We start from the raw sequence: 16350 nt of genomic DNA, 5'->3' as shown, positions 1-16350 counted from the left end.
ATGATGTAGATTCCAGTTTTAAAAAAAGGAATGCTGTGGTGTGTGTCTGCACATGCACCTGTGCATGAGTGTGTGTGTGCCTGTCATCTACATCAGTTAAAAATGACATGTTCTTTCTTTATTTATTTGGGCACTGTTGGGGGAAAATATTAAATAATGTAGTACATTTTAAAAACCTAACTCTGTCAAAATTGAGTAAAGCAATCACCGCTGTTTTTGTGAAACAGAGCTGGAAGTCAGATCAAGGCATAATGTATTACACATTTTCAAAAATGTCATTCAACTGCATTTTAAGGAAAAAAAAAACCCAAGACAAGGTAAATATACCTGATACTCTTTTTAATGAAATGTTTCACACCTTTCTAAAATTCTTGTTATCTATTTATAGAGCCAGAAACATTCTAGATGTCTATAGCTTTTATTTTGAAATAAAATGTTGGGATTATCTAATTAAATGGGAAAGCCATTTTAAGAGCTAAGCAGCTGCAGACAAATCTACAATGAATTTGTAAGCAAGTCTTTCTGATAAAAAATAGGAATAGTCAATGTGTGGTCTTCGAAAGTGATGTCAGCATAGCAGTCCTGGCCTAAATGTAGGCTGGCAAGGTGTATCGTAGACAGGGTGAAAGGGATGCCATACATAGGTGGTGATTGTTTATAATACCTGCCTTCGGCCGGGTGCGGTGTCTCACACCTGTAATCCCAGCACTTTGGGAGGCCGAGGCAGGCAGATTATCTGAGGTCAGGAGTTCGAGACAAGCCTGGCCAATATGGTGAAACCCCGTCTCTACTAAAAATACAAAAATTAGCTGGGCATGGTGGCGCACACCTGTAATCCCAGCTACTCAGGAGGCTGAAGCAGGAGAATTGCTTGAGCCTGGGAGATGGAGGTTGCAGTGAGCCAAGATAATGCCACTGCACTCCAGCCTGGCCAACAGAGCAAGAACCTGTCTCAAAAACAACAACAACAACAAAACAACAACAACAAAGAAACAAACAAAAAATACTTGCCTTCAGCCTGCTCGAGATCATATCCAGAGATTCACCAGTAGACTTGTGGAAGATCTACATATATGGCTTCATAACCTGCCAATGGAACTTTGTTGATTGAACTACACTTAAATATAAGTAACTCCAGTAAACTATTGTACATAAAGTTAATGTGCTGTTGGAAATGCTCTGATATTGGTTGGCTTCTACTACTGTCAGTAACTTGCACTGCTCAAAAACTCCATGTGGACTTCAACAGTGGATCTATGTAGATTGCCTTGCAATATTCGGATTTTTAGATTTCTGTGTTATGATCAGTATTTCAAAGAAAAGTTTGGCATTATTAGAAAAAACAAGGAAAAAAAGGCCATTTTATTCCCGTATAAAACTTCTTGGTTTGATATAGAAGTATGTAGCTTTTAGTGTTTTTACATATAGGGGACAAAATATTTGGTATTCTCAAACACGGGAATTCTGTGTAAATAGTACTCCTTGAAATTATGAAACCTGGTAGTCTTAACTAGTACAGGAATTCTTAATTCTTTGGGGGTTATGGGCTCTTTCAAGTTCGATGAGAGCTACAGAATCCTCCTTTGGATTCTCATAACAGCCCTATTGTTGTAAGTGTTATGGATAAGGAGGCTAAGGCTAAGAGCTTAATTGGCAGAACTGGTTTTTGATTGCATGTCTGACTCCAAGTTCACACTCTTCCCCCATTCTCCCACATATTCCTTCAAATTTTACAACATGGCAAACTAAGCCCTTTCAGAGCTGGTGCTGACCTACATTGTCTGGCTCATCTCCTTACTTCCCACATGCATCCTAGGTAGAGGTCACGCTGAACTACTTACAGGTATTTGAAAGTGTCATGTTGACCTTTCAACACCCTGTTCCTTCTCCCTGAAAATCCTTTCTTATTTTGCCTGCCTCTCTAATGCTAGTTAGAGAACATTCCTAGTTGTACTTGAAGACTCAGCTCAAATGTCACTTTTTATAGGAAGACTTTTCTGCCCTCTTCTTGGCCACCTCCACCCTCTTAGATGCCCTTCCTCTATGCTGTCATTGTACCCTCTGCATACCGCTGTCATAATTCCATTTATCAAGCTGCACCATGACGGATGTCTACTTGTCTGCTTTTCCACTATTCTGTAAGCATTTCAAGGGCAGATATTTTGTGTGTGTGTAAGATCTGGCCAAAGTGTAGTTAGTTACTCGAGTGACTTTTTTCTTCTTGGAGTCAGATATACTTTGCTGTAATGCCTGAGTAAAGATACGTTATTTTTTTCTAAAGAACTCTAACATGTGCAATATTAATGGGGGCCATATGCTACTTCTCTCTCAGCAGCCTCAATCACACTGATAACATTGAAAAAATGCAAGCTTGTTTCAAAGGAATAATTTTGACCCCATTTCTGTGAACAGAAATTTATATTTTACCAGGCAATCGTTTCTTAGTAATATAGTTCCATTTATTTTCTTGGTGAGTTAGGAGGAAAAACAGTATGTAAAAAGATTTGTAACTATACATTTCAAAGTATTTAAACAATAGTAACAGAGTTTAAATGTATCAAGAGTTCTGGTTACTTTTATAGTCATCAATATTATGTCACCAAGTAAGTAGGGAACAGAAATGTGTTACAAAGATAAATGAAGTAGAAATATAGAAAGAAAAATAGTAATTTTAAAGCAACTTTAAAATAAGCAAACATGTCTTTATAAAAAGGAATTGAGTAGGAGGAACAGAGATCAATAAAATTATTGTTTTTTTTTCTACAATACCTTATATTTTATTACATGCTGAAAAGATCGCCACAACTTAAATTTCCTCTCTTTTTCTCCTCCTTAGGCCAAGTTCACAGATGACTGCAAGTTCAGGGAGCGTTTTCAAGAAAATAGCTATAATACCTATGCCTCAGCAATACATAGAACTGAAAAAACAGGGCGGGAGTGGTATGTGGCCCTGAATAAAAGAGGAAAAGCCAAACGAGGGTGCAGCCCCCGGGTTAAACCCCAGCATATCTCTACCCATTTTCTGCCAAGATTCAAGCAGTCGGAGCAGCCAGAACTTTCTTTCACGGTTACTGTTCCTGAAAAGAAAAAGCCACCTAGCCCTATCAAGCCAAAGATTCCCCTTTCTGCACCTCGGAAAAATACCAACTCAGTGAAATACAGACTCAAGTTTCGCTTTGGATAATATTCCTCTTGGCCCTGTGAGAAACCATTCTTTCCCCTCAGGAGTTTCTATAGGTGTCTTCAGAGTTCTGAAGAAAAATTACTGGACACAGCTTCAGCTATACTTACACTGTATTGAAGTCACGTCATTTGTTTCAGTGTGACTGAAACAAAATGTTTTTTGATAGGAAGGAAACTGGAATTCTTTGTACTAATACAGAGAGCACACTCCTTCAGTTCAGCAAGACATAAAGCCTTTTGCTTTATGCTTGAGGGATATTTAGAACTTTGTATTTTCGGAAAGTTAAATAACAGGGACTACGTATTTTTCTGACTTTTACAGATTAACCTGAAAGAACATACATGATACATTTTTATTTTTGGTTTCCAAAGAATATTTTGATGCAGATAAAATATTTTGTTAACTTTTGTTTTTTTTGTTTGTTTTCTTAAAAGTACCTCTGCATTGAGCATATTTTCTTACTTTTATTATTTTAATTAATATGACATAAGCAATCATTTTATGCTGTTTATGAATTATAAATGTGTTTATAGCTCATTTGTAATATGGAAATCTTTTACATTTTTCCTATTCACTGCACTTTTTTATTGTTTTTATTTCTAGCCATACCTCAGATAATATGTTTAGTTTTACATTTTAAAATGTTTAAATTCTCTTTCACAGCACCAAAGGCTCAGCTTGGATTTGTGTGTATGTGTATGTCAATTCATGACATTATGTGGAATCCTGCACCTTTGGTGGCTGGGATATGATGGGTTAGAAGCAAGGAGAAAATATAAGGACTTTTTGATGGAATTAAATGTGGGAGGTAAGGAAAAGGATTTAGAGGTAAAAGTACACTAAGTTTGCAACATTTATTGAGATCTAAGTCTGTCTTGCCTTCATTTCTCTTTTTATCTCCCCCTTGCCCTCATTCTTGAACAGCTGGAGGAATACATTTTATTCTGTCCATGAAGCATACACTATGAAATTCAAGTGCTTAAAAATACTTCTATGACTCTCTGCTATCCCACTGTATAGATCCACAGGGAGCAAACACTTAGAAATGATAGAGAACTGAAGGAGATCAATGGTTTAACAGTTATCCATGCCAAGTCCCATTGTCAGAAATATTCTTATTACTCAGTCAAACACTCTTTGAGCTTCCCTTCCTAAAGGTAACCATTACAGTGAATAGATGTGCCCTTTTATAAGGAAACTTCTGATGTTTATTTAAAAAACTGGCCTTTTGATAGAGGTAACTTAATTTGGGAATTTGTTATGTTGAAATGGCATTTAATTTCAACCTAAATACTGACTGCTGGACATAAATCACAGAAAATTTAACTTAAGAAAATTTACAAAATTTATTCTCAGGTAATCATTTTAATAAAGTTCTGCAAAATACACATGTTTATCTTACATTCAGAAATGTGGCTAAAAAGGCATAGCTAAAGGCTAAACATATGGCTTTAGTAGTAACAAAAGGGTTCATAGAAACTTCATGGTTTGCATTTGAACATGTTTAAAGTATACTTATAAACTATTTTTTTCTTAAAGCAAACTACAATTTATTTTGGTGCACAAATACAAAGTGGAAACTTACCAAAATTGAACTAGCTACCATATAAGCAGATTGCTTTAATTTGATGGGAAAATAGTACACACATATATATAACAAATAATATATTAAAAAACCCATCCATCAACTAAAACATTTTATGTATACATCAGTATAGTGCTTCATTATAAAGCCAATTATCTGATTAAGCATTCTTTCCACTGAATGCATAATTTTTAAATAGCATAAAATGAAATGCTACAAAAAATTGAACTAATTTATACTTTAAAGTATTTCTGGGTTAAATGAAACAATGAAATTTTTTAGTATGTCCAACTCTCATCCAAATGGCATATGACCCTGTTTACACAGCCTAAAGCTAAAAATATTACTCTAGTTTATTCTAATCTATTGTTAAGTATTGTGCACTGTATACCAAGTTCTTAGGGCACATGAAAAATTTTAGCTGCCAAACAGAAACTAGTAAACATATGTTCCTAATAAGTGAAGGGAAAGATAATAATGATGGTCAACAATAAGCCACGTCAATGCATAAGTTGTATAGGCTAAATGTTGCTTGTAGGCTACATTAAACTCAAATGTAATAGTTTATCTTATACTCCTGGTTTGATTTGATTAGCATATTAACGTGAAAGTAGGATAGCTACTAAATATATATTATGCAAGTCAGGAATCATTAATTTCAAAATTTAAAGCCATGCTAAAATTAAAAAGAGAATATTAAATTACACAATTACACTTGTCTTTACTGGCCATACAAAATGATTTTTTTTTTTTTTTTTTTTTGAGACAGAGTCTTGCTCTGTCACCAGGCTGGAGTGCAGTGGCATGATCTCGGCTCACTGCAACCTCCAACTCCCTGGTTTAAGGGATTCTCCTGCTTCAGCCTCCCAAGTAGCTGGGATTACAGGCTCATGCCACCACGCCAGCTAATTTTTGTATTTTTAGCAGAGACGGGGTTTCACCATGTTGGTCAGGATGGTCTCAATCCTGGCCTCTTGATAGTCCTGACCTCATGATCTGCCCACCTCAGCCTCCCCAAAGTGCTGGGATTACAGGTACAATGATGTATAATTAATGCTTAGTGAAGCATGAAGTTACCTACATCAATTAATTAAATGAACTTATGTACAGAAAACATGTATAAATATAAGTCTATACTAATGCTTACAACTTTCTAAGAGGGTTCTTGCTTATGTAGCTTTTTATTGTTTTAAGTAACTAGAACCACCAAATATCAAATAAAATTATTTGGTTATGGTTATGTTCATCTAAACACAACAATAACTTTTATATTAATATTTAGGAGTCTATTTTGTCTATAGGTGACAAACATCTCCAGACTAACATGTCAGTTTTATCAATTATATTATGTTTAATTATTTAAGATTTCTTTATATGGAACATCTATAGAGATAAATAGAAATTTTCAATAAGATGTAATAACACTGTGATTTATCTTTCAAGAGTCTCTCTTCACTTCCTTCTAAAGAGACTAATTTGAGAGTACAGGTGTATATTAATTTTCTTGGTTCTTTCAGCTGAATTATATTGGTCCAGAAGTTCAAAATCATGTGACAATAATAAGGGATACTGACAGAAGTTATTTCCAAGTTTGTGTATATATTATAAAAATTACATATATAAAACTAAGGCTTTTATTTCTGTTATTTTTAAGCTTTTATTTCTTGTAGCTAAAAATAAAACATCATAAATCTGGTAGGTAAATTTCTTATTAAATCAATCTTGAAATAGAAAATGTAATAACTTTCTTACCATTAACATTTTTTACCCTTCCATAGAAGGGAGGGAATAAATCGTGACTTATCCCATTTTCAATAACAAAACGAAACTATGGCACTAACCAAAAACTTGCATTCTGGCATAATTTTTACAGTTGCAGAGAATTGTTTCTGGGCTCATTAAAAAAAGTAGTATTGCAGACATTGCTGCAATGGGAAGCAAACAATAACTTCTTAAAGGAATTCTACACCTCCTTTAAGATTTACTTAATTGCTACATCTAAATTCTGATAATTTAAAATCCATTTTAGGTGATACAATTTTTTAAAAGTTTTGAAGGAAACCTCTGGATAAATGGACAAGGCCTATTTTTTTTTTTTTTTGCAGTCAATCCAACCGTACTGGCCAATTTTTGAATTAAGATTATATGATTAGGTATTAGCAGAGACAAAGAGTTACCTCCTCCATCTTACTCTGCCCTATTTGAAAGTCTCAGGGGAGAAAAGGGAACAAGATGCTGATCCAACCTGAGTGGAGTCAGGTGAGGCATCTTTACACCTAAGAATTTTTTTTAAATTTTATTATTATTATACTTCAAGTTCTAGGGTACATGTCCACAATGCACATGTCTGTCACACATGCACACATGTGCCATGCTGGTGTGCTGCACCCACCAACCTGTCATCCAGCATTAGGTATATCTCCTAATGCTATCCCTCCCCTCTCCACCCACCCCACAGCAGGCCCCGTTGTGTGATGTTCCCCTTCGTGTGTCCATGTGTTCTTATTGTTCAATTCCCACCTATGAGTGAGAATATGTGGTGTTTGGTTTTTGGTCCTTGCAATAGTTTGCTGAGAATGATGGTTTCCAGCTTCATCCATGTCCCTACAAAGGACATGAACTCATCATTTTTTATAGCTGCATAGTATTCCATGGTGTATATGTGCCACATTTTCTTAATCCAGTCTATCATTGTTGGACATTTGGGTTGGTTCCAAGTCTTTGCTATTGTGAATAGTGCTGCAATAAACATACGTGTGCATGTGTCTTTATAGCAGCATGATTTATAATCCTTTGGGTATATACACAGTAGTGGGATGGCTGGGTCAAATGGTATTTCTAGTTCTAGATCCCTGAGGAATCGCCACACTGACTTCCACAATGGTTGAACTAGTTTACAGTCCCACCAACAGTGTAAACGTGTTCCTATTTCTCCACATCCTCTCCAGCACCTGTTGTTTCCTTTTTAATGCTTGCCATTCTAACAGGTGTGAGATGATATCTCATTTGGTTTTGATTTGCATTTCTCTGATGGCCAGTGATGAGCATTTTTTCATGTGTTTTTTGGCTGCATAAATGTCTTCTTTTGAGAAGTGTCTGTTCCTATCCTTAGCCCACTTTTTGATGGGGTTATTTGTTTTTTTCTTGTAAATTTGTTTGAGTTCATTGTAGATTCTGGATATTAGCCCTTTGTCAGATGAGTAGATTGCAAAAATTTTCTCCCATTCTGTAGGTTGCCTGTTCACTCTGATGGTAGTTTCTTTTGCTGTGCAGAAGCTCTTTAGTTTAATTAGATCCCATTTGTCAATTTTGGCTTTTGTTGCCATTGCTTTTGGTGTTTTAGACATGAAGTCCTTGCCCATGCCTATGTCCTGAATGGTATTGCCTAGGTTTTCTTCTATGGTTTTTATGGTTTTAGGTCTAACATTTAAATCTTTAATCCATCTTGAATTAATTTTTGTATAAAGTGTAAGGAAGGGATCCAGTTTCAGCTTTCTACACATGGCTAGCCAGTTTTCCCAGCACCATTTATTAAATAGGGAATCCTTTCCCCATTTCTTGTTTTTGTCAGGTTTGTCAAAGATCAGATAGTTGTAGATATGCAGCATTATTTCTGAGGGCTCTGTTCTGTTCCATTGATCTATATCTCTGTTTTGGTACCAGTACCATGCTGTTTTGGTTACTGTATGTAGCCTTGTAGTATAGTTTGAAGTCAGGTAGTGTGATGCCTCCAGCTTTGTTCTTTTGGCTTAGCATTGCCTTGGCGATGCGGGCTCTTTTTTGGTTCCATATGAACTTTAAAGTAGTTTTTTCCAATTCTGTGAAGAAAGTCATTGGTAGACATCTAAGAATTTTTATGACATTGAATCAGTCAGCTGGGCTACACATCATCAATCAGTATTTCAGCAATTTTATGCAATAAAAATAATATTAGATTATAAACCAAGAACTCTCATTTATGTTTTAGTTTATTAAATTGTTTTTGTCTTTATTCAGACATAAATATCACAAGTCACTCTCTAGCACCTGTTTTACCCTTCACCATTTGATGTCTAACATGATTTCTAGATTTATTACCAGTGATTGTAGGATTCTTACAATGTTGAAAGTTCTATGAGATCATAAAAAGGGACATAGTTCCTTCTCTAATGAAACTAAATTTACATCCAGATGAAACTGGACAACCACGTGAAAAAAAAAGCTGTCAATGAAGTTATAAACATAGATCTTTTTAAAAGATCTTTTCTTAGTTTAAAAAATATCCACTGAGTAAGTGTGTGAGATTTGATCAAGACATTTACAAAGCTGGGATCGATTTTGGGCTTAACATTTTATGAAGGATGTAAAAAATTTGAATTAACCTGGAGGAAGAATGGTCAGAGTGGTATCATTGTTGATAATAAATAGCCCTACTTAATTAAACATGCAATTTTAAAATCAGCTCTTTTGTGATTAAAGTTCCCCATTCTACATGAAGTCTTCTAGAAATTCTTGAAGAAATATGAGCAATTTCTTCTTGACATCATGCCTCCAAATAAGATAGCTCAGGACACAATTTTCTGTCACCATTCCCTTACTTTCCCAAAAATTCAGGAAATGTTTTCTGAGATCCCTCCTTGCACAAGGCACTCAGCTAGCAAGACATTCTTGGACTTGCTCAGTGCTTGTTTAGTAGTTCCTTGTGTATATTTACTTCAATGTACTCTCATATTTTGAACTTCTGGAGAAAATATGTCTGCCCTCATTGCACATTTCCCACCCTAAAATCAGGCTAATAAAAATAACTCAATAAATGCTCTTAGCGAAAAGCAAACTTGAATGATGTATTCCTCTGGCTTAAACACTTTGTAGAGGCTATTGGATATTCTAGTTATTCACAAAACATAGTGTATAATTATAATTATAGGTTCCTGGCATATGTTAGTTGCTCAGAAATGCTTTTAGGATGTATACATGTGCTGAATAAGATTTATCGGACAAAAATGATGATGACAGGTAAGAGAATTTCATGTTAAATATGAAATGTCTCCTACAATAAGAGTAAGAACATCCACTGCCCCTCCTACTGTACTTGAAGTTCTCAAACATAAATTTTTAGACCAAACTAAAAATATCAGGCACTTGCAGCTGCATTTAAGTATCAATACATGTCATCATATGACACTTCAATTTCACTAGCAATCATAAAAATAGGTTACTGTGCAAATCCCAGTGCTTTTGCTATTTGTAGGCCAAACAAGCAGTCTAGTAGGATGCCAGTAGGTATCAGTGGGAGAGTAAAGACATTTCTTTTTGGTAATTTATTTCTAGATGTGCTTGTCCCTTTCCCTAGATAAACTCTCTCAGAGAAGACTGACATTTTTCTGTATCCTACAGAGAGATTAGTGAATGCATAATCACACAGTGACAGGTCCAGCTCCAATGTGTTTCTCATTAAATTCTCTGTCGTTCCCTCTGTGGGAAACTGGACAATTTATCAGATTTTCATACAGGGAGGTGAATTTCTGCTGAGGAGGCAACACCAATGTCTTTTACCTTCCTGAGTGCAATTATGGCTGAGCTTCCCTGATAGTACTCCATTTTATGATAGGGTTGTCATTGTAGGATGTGTGCATTCTATAACTTCTGACACTGGTTATATATTTACACTTTTTAAAGTTAGCTAGTTGTCCTACATTTGCCTTAACACAGAATGTCTGAGATTAAGCATACCTGTATACTAAAATATTAATTGTACAAGGAGAATATACAAAGATTTCTCTAACAGTCACCATCTTAATGGAGCATGTGAGAGAATGAGTTTCAAATCTGGAAACAGAAAGTAGCATAAAAGCGTATGTTCTCAGTCAATTCTTGATTTTTTTTTTTGCATAAAAGATGAATTTCAAAGGGGAGAAAAATATGTTTTCTGTTTAAGTAATGAAAGAATAACCGTTATGGCAATAACTACCATAAATTTTGTCTGAGATCTGGAGTTCCTTTAAGTTATGATTAGAAGGAAAATTCATGCCCATTTATTTATGTTGCCACATTTGTTGTATCACTGTGTAAAACAACAGATCAGCTCTGACAGAGAGTTTGTTTTCACTTTAGATATCATGTTGCCTAAGATTCTCAGCCTTTACCATTTGGTGAGCAAGTGAACAAATGAGAAAAATACACACGCATCCCACCTTGCTGGTGCAGAGCACAAACCACAAGATTTCTCCACTAGTCAAGGGAGTTTAATGTTTAATGACACAAAATCAACTCAGTCTAGCAAAACTCCAAGGTCCAAAGGAGCCAAGCAAACTAAAAGAATAATGATTTCTTGGTTGCTAATAATTCATGGCAGAAACCACTAATAAGTTTCTAATATAAGCATTCAGTGTTCATTTAACCCCTTATAGCTGGCATTATGCTGGGGTTCTGGGAATAGAATTAAACACATTGGTTTGAGGGAAATTTACATTCTTGCTGATAATATTAGGGAAGTGAACCATAGCTTTAGAATACGATATGCAGTTCTTGGTAGGTTAAAAATGACACTTATTCTTGCCAAAGAAATTTAGTATGTTGGGTCACTGTTTACCAGGATGGATCCAAAACCTTAAGCTGTAGTTTACATTACACATTTTAGAAGTAACTCTCAAGTTTCTTTGATGCTCCTTTTGGGAATTTACAGCATTTTTTATTGGATATTAACCTACAGGATGTTATCAAAGATGCAAGATGTTTCTATGCTTATTTTAAGATAATTAGGGATCCAATGGAACGTAAGAAAATTGTGTGCAGGCTTTTCTAATTCCATCTGCTATAACAAACATTTACCTTACAGCTGGGATTGGAAAAGCAATACGATCTGATTCCAGGATTGCTCAGAAATTGGAAAAAAACTGACCTGTGCTTCCCAAATTTATTTCCCAAGACAAAGATGTCTATAGCACAGAAAAAATTGCATGAATTAAAAAATCAAGATGTATTATTAAATATGGTCCTGAGTATTGCTTAACATTTCAGTTCTTTTTCTACCTGTTTGCTGGAAGCAAGAACATTGTTAACAATTTAGCATCTTTTTCATTAAACACCACCTCCCACTGTTGGTCTTAAATAAAGGATTATATATATATATCAGACTTTCTTTGAGAACAGCTGCTGCTTTTTGGACTGCTAGGATTAGTGCAAACAAACCTCCCCCAGGACATTTAAGGGGGTTGGCAAATGCTGCTGTGTCTACTTTGGTTGTTATAGAGGCACCCTTGCAGTGGTTTCAGCCAGCGTTCCTGTAACATTGGCCTGCAGTCAATAAATATTTCATGTCTCTTTCCCCTAGGGTGTGCTCAGAAGACCACCCTGCAAGTTTCTGCCTCTGTGGTCACAGCTTCATGCTGTGGGCGTAAAGGTGGGTGTGCAGCCAGAGGCAGGATGTGCAGGCAAGATCCAATGTGGTTAAAATTTGGGATCACTAGTCTGGCTTTAGGGAATCTGGAGACTATTTCATGTTAACACTCATTCTAAGAGAGAAAGCATGTCCATCAGAGGATTATCATTAAGCATCAGTGTGATTCACTCAAGGGTTAATAGAAAGAAACATTCATAAGAGGTGAGGTTTCAGGTTAAGAGAGAAATAGGAGCCTCTTGTTCTTCTCACCAGAGTGTAGAATGTCTTCTTCCCTTTAGGAAGAAGACCCTCAAAGTTTCCAGAAGGTTCCAAAGTTTCCTAAAGGACCCAAGTGGGAAAGGATCCATGTCTCCTTAGCTCTTTAAAACATGTCATGAATCAGGCATCCAAACAATAATGCACTCAGTGACTGAGTGAACATCTAGTGAACCGAATGATTCAGAGATTGGTCGAGATTTATTAATTGCCTAAAAAAGAGACTCAAAGGCCAGGGAAAGTAGAGCCAGTTTTGCTTTGCTTAAGAAAATAAGAGGAAAAATAAAAATAGTGTTGCACGTTGCTTTTGGGGCCTAATATCACTTTCCCTCCACCCTCGCAGAGGGTAGGTCTAACTCTTGTTAGTTATCATTTGGATGGTTTGCTTAGTTATTCCCTGTCTGTTTTCCATAGACATTGTTTGAGTACTTACTATATGCCAAATATGCCACAAGTGATGGGTGTAGAGATAAATAAGACCGGGTTTCTTCCCTCAAGAAGCTTGTAGTCTAGATGAGAAGACAAACAATTAAAAAAATATGCTCTATATATCCCACGAGGGCAGAGCTGGACTACTGTAATAAGTACTGCCACCTTACTTTTGAACAGTGCTTTTTAGTTTTAATGTAGCACTTAAAGCGTTCAGAATATATTTAGCTGCCTTATCTAATTAGCTATAGAAGTAAACCACCTAAAAGGAAATGAATGGCTTCTAAGAAGTTAGCATTTAAACCTAAGATACCTTGATGCTTGGTCCAAATTCCCTTTTCAGTGCTCATAACTCAGCTGCTGAATATGCAGCTTCTCAAGGCCGTGCCTCTTACCTTAGGCAACTACCAAGGTTACATTCATTCCCACGGTACCCTGAGGCCAATAACTAGCTGATTCAGAAATACAATGGCCTGACCCCCTTGCCACGATTTTTAATCAATATGAAGGGCCATAGCAGCTTCAAGGCACCCCTAGGATCAGCTGAGGCCCCAGCTGCCGACATAGAGAAGACAATTTTCTCCCTCCACCCTGCCTTTTTCATTTCCTTACAGGTAGGGACACAGATACAAGACAATACTCTCGACTAAATTTGAATTCTAGATAAACAATAATTTTTTGTATAAGTATGTTGCAAATATTGCATAGGTATCCTGTAGTTTTATTTGCTAGGTCTGGCACTACTATGTACAATTGTAACTCTGAAGATCACTCCCTGTGAACGTGCTGTGTGCTACTCTCAGCCTCAGAGTGTTGCTGGGGAATCCATTCTCTGGGAAAAGGTATTGTGGTCAGGAAGCACAAGGGAGGGCCTGGACTGCCAGAGAAAAGTGTGAGGGGAATAAGAAGAGGATCCTCTTTCTACAATCAGAGATGAAGGCATATTTCAACATTCTCATGGGCATAAAGAAGTTTATACTCATAAGCAAGGCAAAATTCAAAAGTTTCAGTGGCTATACAAAGCCTAAAATATTCTTTATCCAAAGCGTGATCTTGAGGGCTTAATTCTTTGCTCAGCCTCCCAAAACATTAGCTGTATGTGTTTGTACATATAATACTAAGGCACATGGACTGTCTTTTCCTAAATTATGCAAGGCATGTGATCAATTTGGGGCTTATTAATGACATTTCTGAAAGTCTCTCAAAAAGTTGGTCAGCCTTTCTTCATAAAACACATTTTTTACATGTTTTACAAAGTGCCACATGCACCTGGCCTTTCTGCTACCTCAGCAGCTATTTCTTCCTGTCTCTTTGGCTAGCTCCTCTTTTACCTGACCTGTAAACCTTGTGGGACCCCAGGGAGGTAAACTCACTTCCTATGTGATTTCACCTCCGCCTTACATACCAGATGTATACTGACGACTTCCACATTTAAATCTCCAGCCTCAACCTCTCCCAGAATTTCACATTCACGTAGCCAACTGCCTGTTGCAGCAATTCTATATTGCTACAGGATATCTAACAGGCATCTGAAGGCTGACATGTTCAAAACTCAACTCTTGTTCCCAAACCAGTTAAGCTTCCAGACTTCTACAGTTTAATAAACAGCATGATGATTTATTCAGTGACTCGAGCCAAAAATCTAGGAATCATTCTTGTGTCTTTCCTTTCTCTCATAACCCTCATCCAGTACGCCAGCAACTCCTTTTGGCTAAACCTTTAAGCAAATTCTGAGTTCTTTCTCTGTCTCTACTCCATATCTCATCTTTGGCTTGACCTGTCGCTATATCCTCTCAACTGGTCTCTCTTCTTCTCACTACAGTGGATTTTACAGAGAAGTCAAAGTGAAATTTTAAAAACAGAAATCACGTATTTTTCCTGCTCAGAACTCTTCAGTGGCTTCCCAGCCCACTAAGATGGAGCTAGTCCTTTCCTCCCTCTCTTGTTCCATCCCCTAGTCTCTTCCACCTCACTAACTCTGCTTTAACCCAATGCCTGGAATGCCTTTCCCCCAATTGTTCAGCTATTCTACTCCTTCTCTCCTCAGAGATGCCTTCCCTGATGACTGTTTGAAGTGTCTTCCCCTACTTACTCCATCTCATCCCCTTCTTATTTTTGTTAGTGCATTTTTCATGCTCCTTAATTATCTTGTATACTTTGGTGTTGATTGATTTCCTCAGGGTTATATAAGTAAGTCTGTTTCCCCCCAATAGAATGTAAACACCTTGTGTAAAGACCCTTCGCTTGGCTTCTTCACTGCAGGATTTCTGGTTCCTGGTGTGGACCTGCCACAAAGGAGGTACTCGATATTTATTTATTTATTGGAATGACAATATTCCCTATTCTAGAAAAGGCTAGAGGGTTGAAAGTAAGTGAACTATACAATTAGCCAGAATGATTAGTCAAGCTTTAATTCTAATAAGCTCTCCAACTGGAATGCTAAGTTTGTCTGAAAGTGCAATTAATTCTCTGGCCGAACATGAAAAACCTCCCAACGATTTACCAATTTTTCAGTAAGGTAAATTTTGTAGAAGGATTAGGAAAGCCTTAAACCCTAATGTGGTATCACCATGTTTGCAAGCTCCCCTAGACAATTTATCTATGCCCTTGCTGGATGTGGTCAAGATTCTAAGGATCTGCCTTATGAGCAACACTAAATAGCATATTAATATTAATAAATATCTGTATGGCGTAAAACTGAGACATTCACCAGCAAATATACAAATACATAACTACTCTGATTAATTTTAGGATAATCCATCAAAAGTAATGTGAATATTATACTTTCTTTTTTCCAATATTAAAACATTTTTAATTGACACATAATTGTACATATTTATGGGATACAATTTGATGTTTCAATACACATATATGTTATATAGTGATCAAATTAGGGCAGCTAGCATTTCCATCATCTCATGTATTTATCATTTTTTTGTGGTGAGAACATTCACAAGCCTCTCTTCTAGATATTTTGCATTATACAATACATTATTGTTAACCATAGTCACCCTATTGTGCAACAGAACACTAGAACTTATTCCTTCTATCTAATTGTAACTTGTACCTGTTGACCTACCTCTCCCCATCTTTCCTTCCTCCCACCCCTCCCCACTTAGTCTCTGGTAATTACTGTTCCACTACCTGCTTCTACAATATCAACTTTTGTATTTGTTTTTCTGTGTTTGACTTATTTCACATAAAATTATATCCTCCAGGTTCATCCATGTTGTCCAAATGACAGGGTTTCATTTTCTTTTATGGCTGAAAAGTATTTTATTGTGTATATTTACCACATTTTCTTTATGTGTTTATCCATTGTTGGACACTAATTTGATTCCATATCTGAGCTATTGTAAATAGTGCTGCAATAAACATGGGAGTGCAGATACATTTTCAACATGTATATTTCTGTTGGATATATCCCTAGTAGGGGGATTGCTGGATAATAGGGTAGTTTTGTTTTTAATATTTTGAGGAAATTTCCTATTGTGTTTCATAATTGCTGCACTAATT

At 36.3% G+C, this 16350-nt stretch overlaps 1 protein-coding gene across 6 annotated transcripts in view; it reads left to right on the top strand.

Annotated features, from left to right (window-relative positions):
* FGF5 (fibroblast growth factor 5) overlaps nt 1-16350 on the top strand; it is a 703839-nt gene that overhangs the window by 17481 nt on the left and 670008 nt on the right. For 3 of the 6 annotated variants that reach the window (XM_008957659.5, XM_003832273.6, XM_063603782.1), the window contains one exon: nt 2837-7540. The exons of 2 other annotated variants lie outside the window; for them this stretch is intronic. In XM_008957659.5, the coding sequence (XP_008955907.1) occupies nt 2837-2853 (17 nt within the window). In that variant the 3' untranslated portion in view covers nt 2854-7540. Of the gene's footprint in view, nt 1-227; nt 318-2836; nt 7541-16350 lie in introns of those variants that run through there. One more of the 6 variants, XM_063603780.1, reaches the window with a different exon arrangement.

The sequence above is a fragment of the Pan paniscus genome, chromosome 3 (assembly GCF_029289425.2).
Source record: "Pan paniscus chromosome 3, NHGRI_mPanPan1-v2.0_pri, whole genome shotgun sequence".
In the NCBI taxonomy this organism is placed as follows: domain Eukaryota; kingdom Metazoa; phylum Chordata; class Mammalia; order Primates; family Hominidae; genus Pan; species Pan paniscus.
Note: the sequence above shows the minus strand (reverse complement) of the source record. Positions and strands in the feature narration are given on the sequence as shown.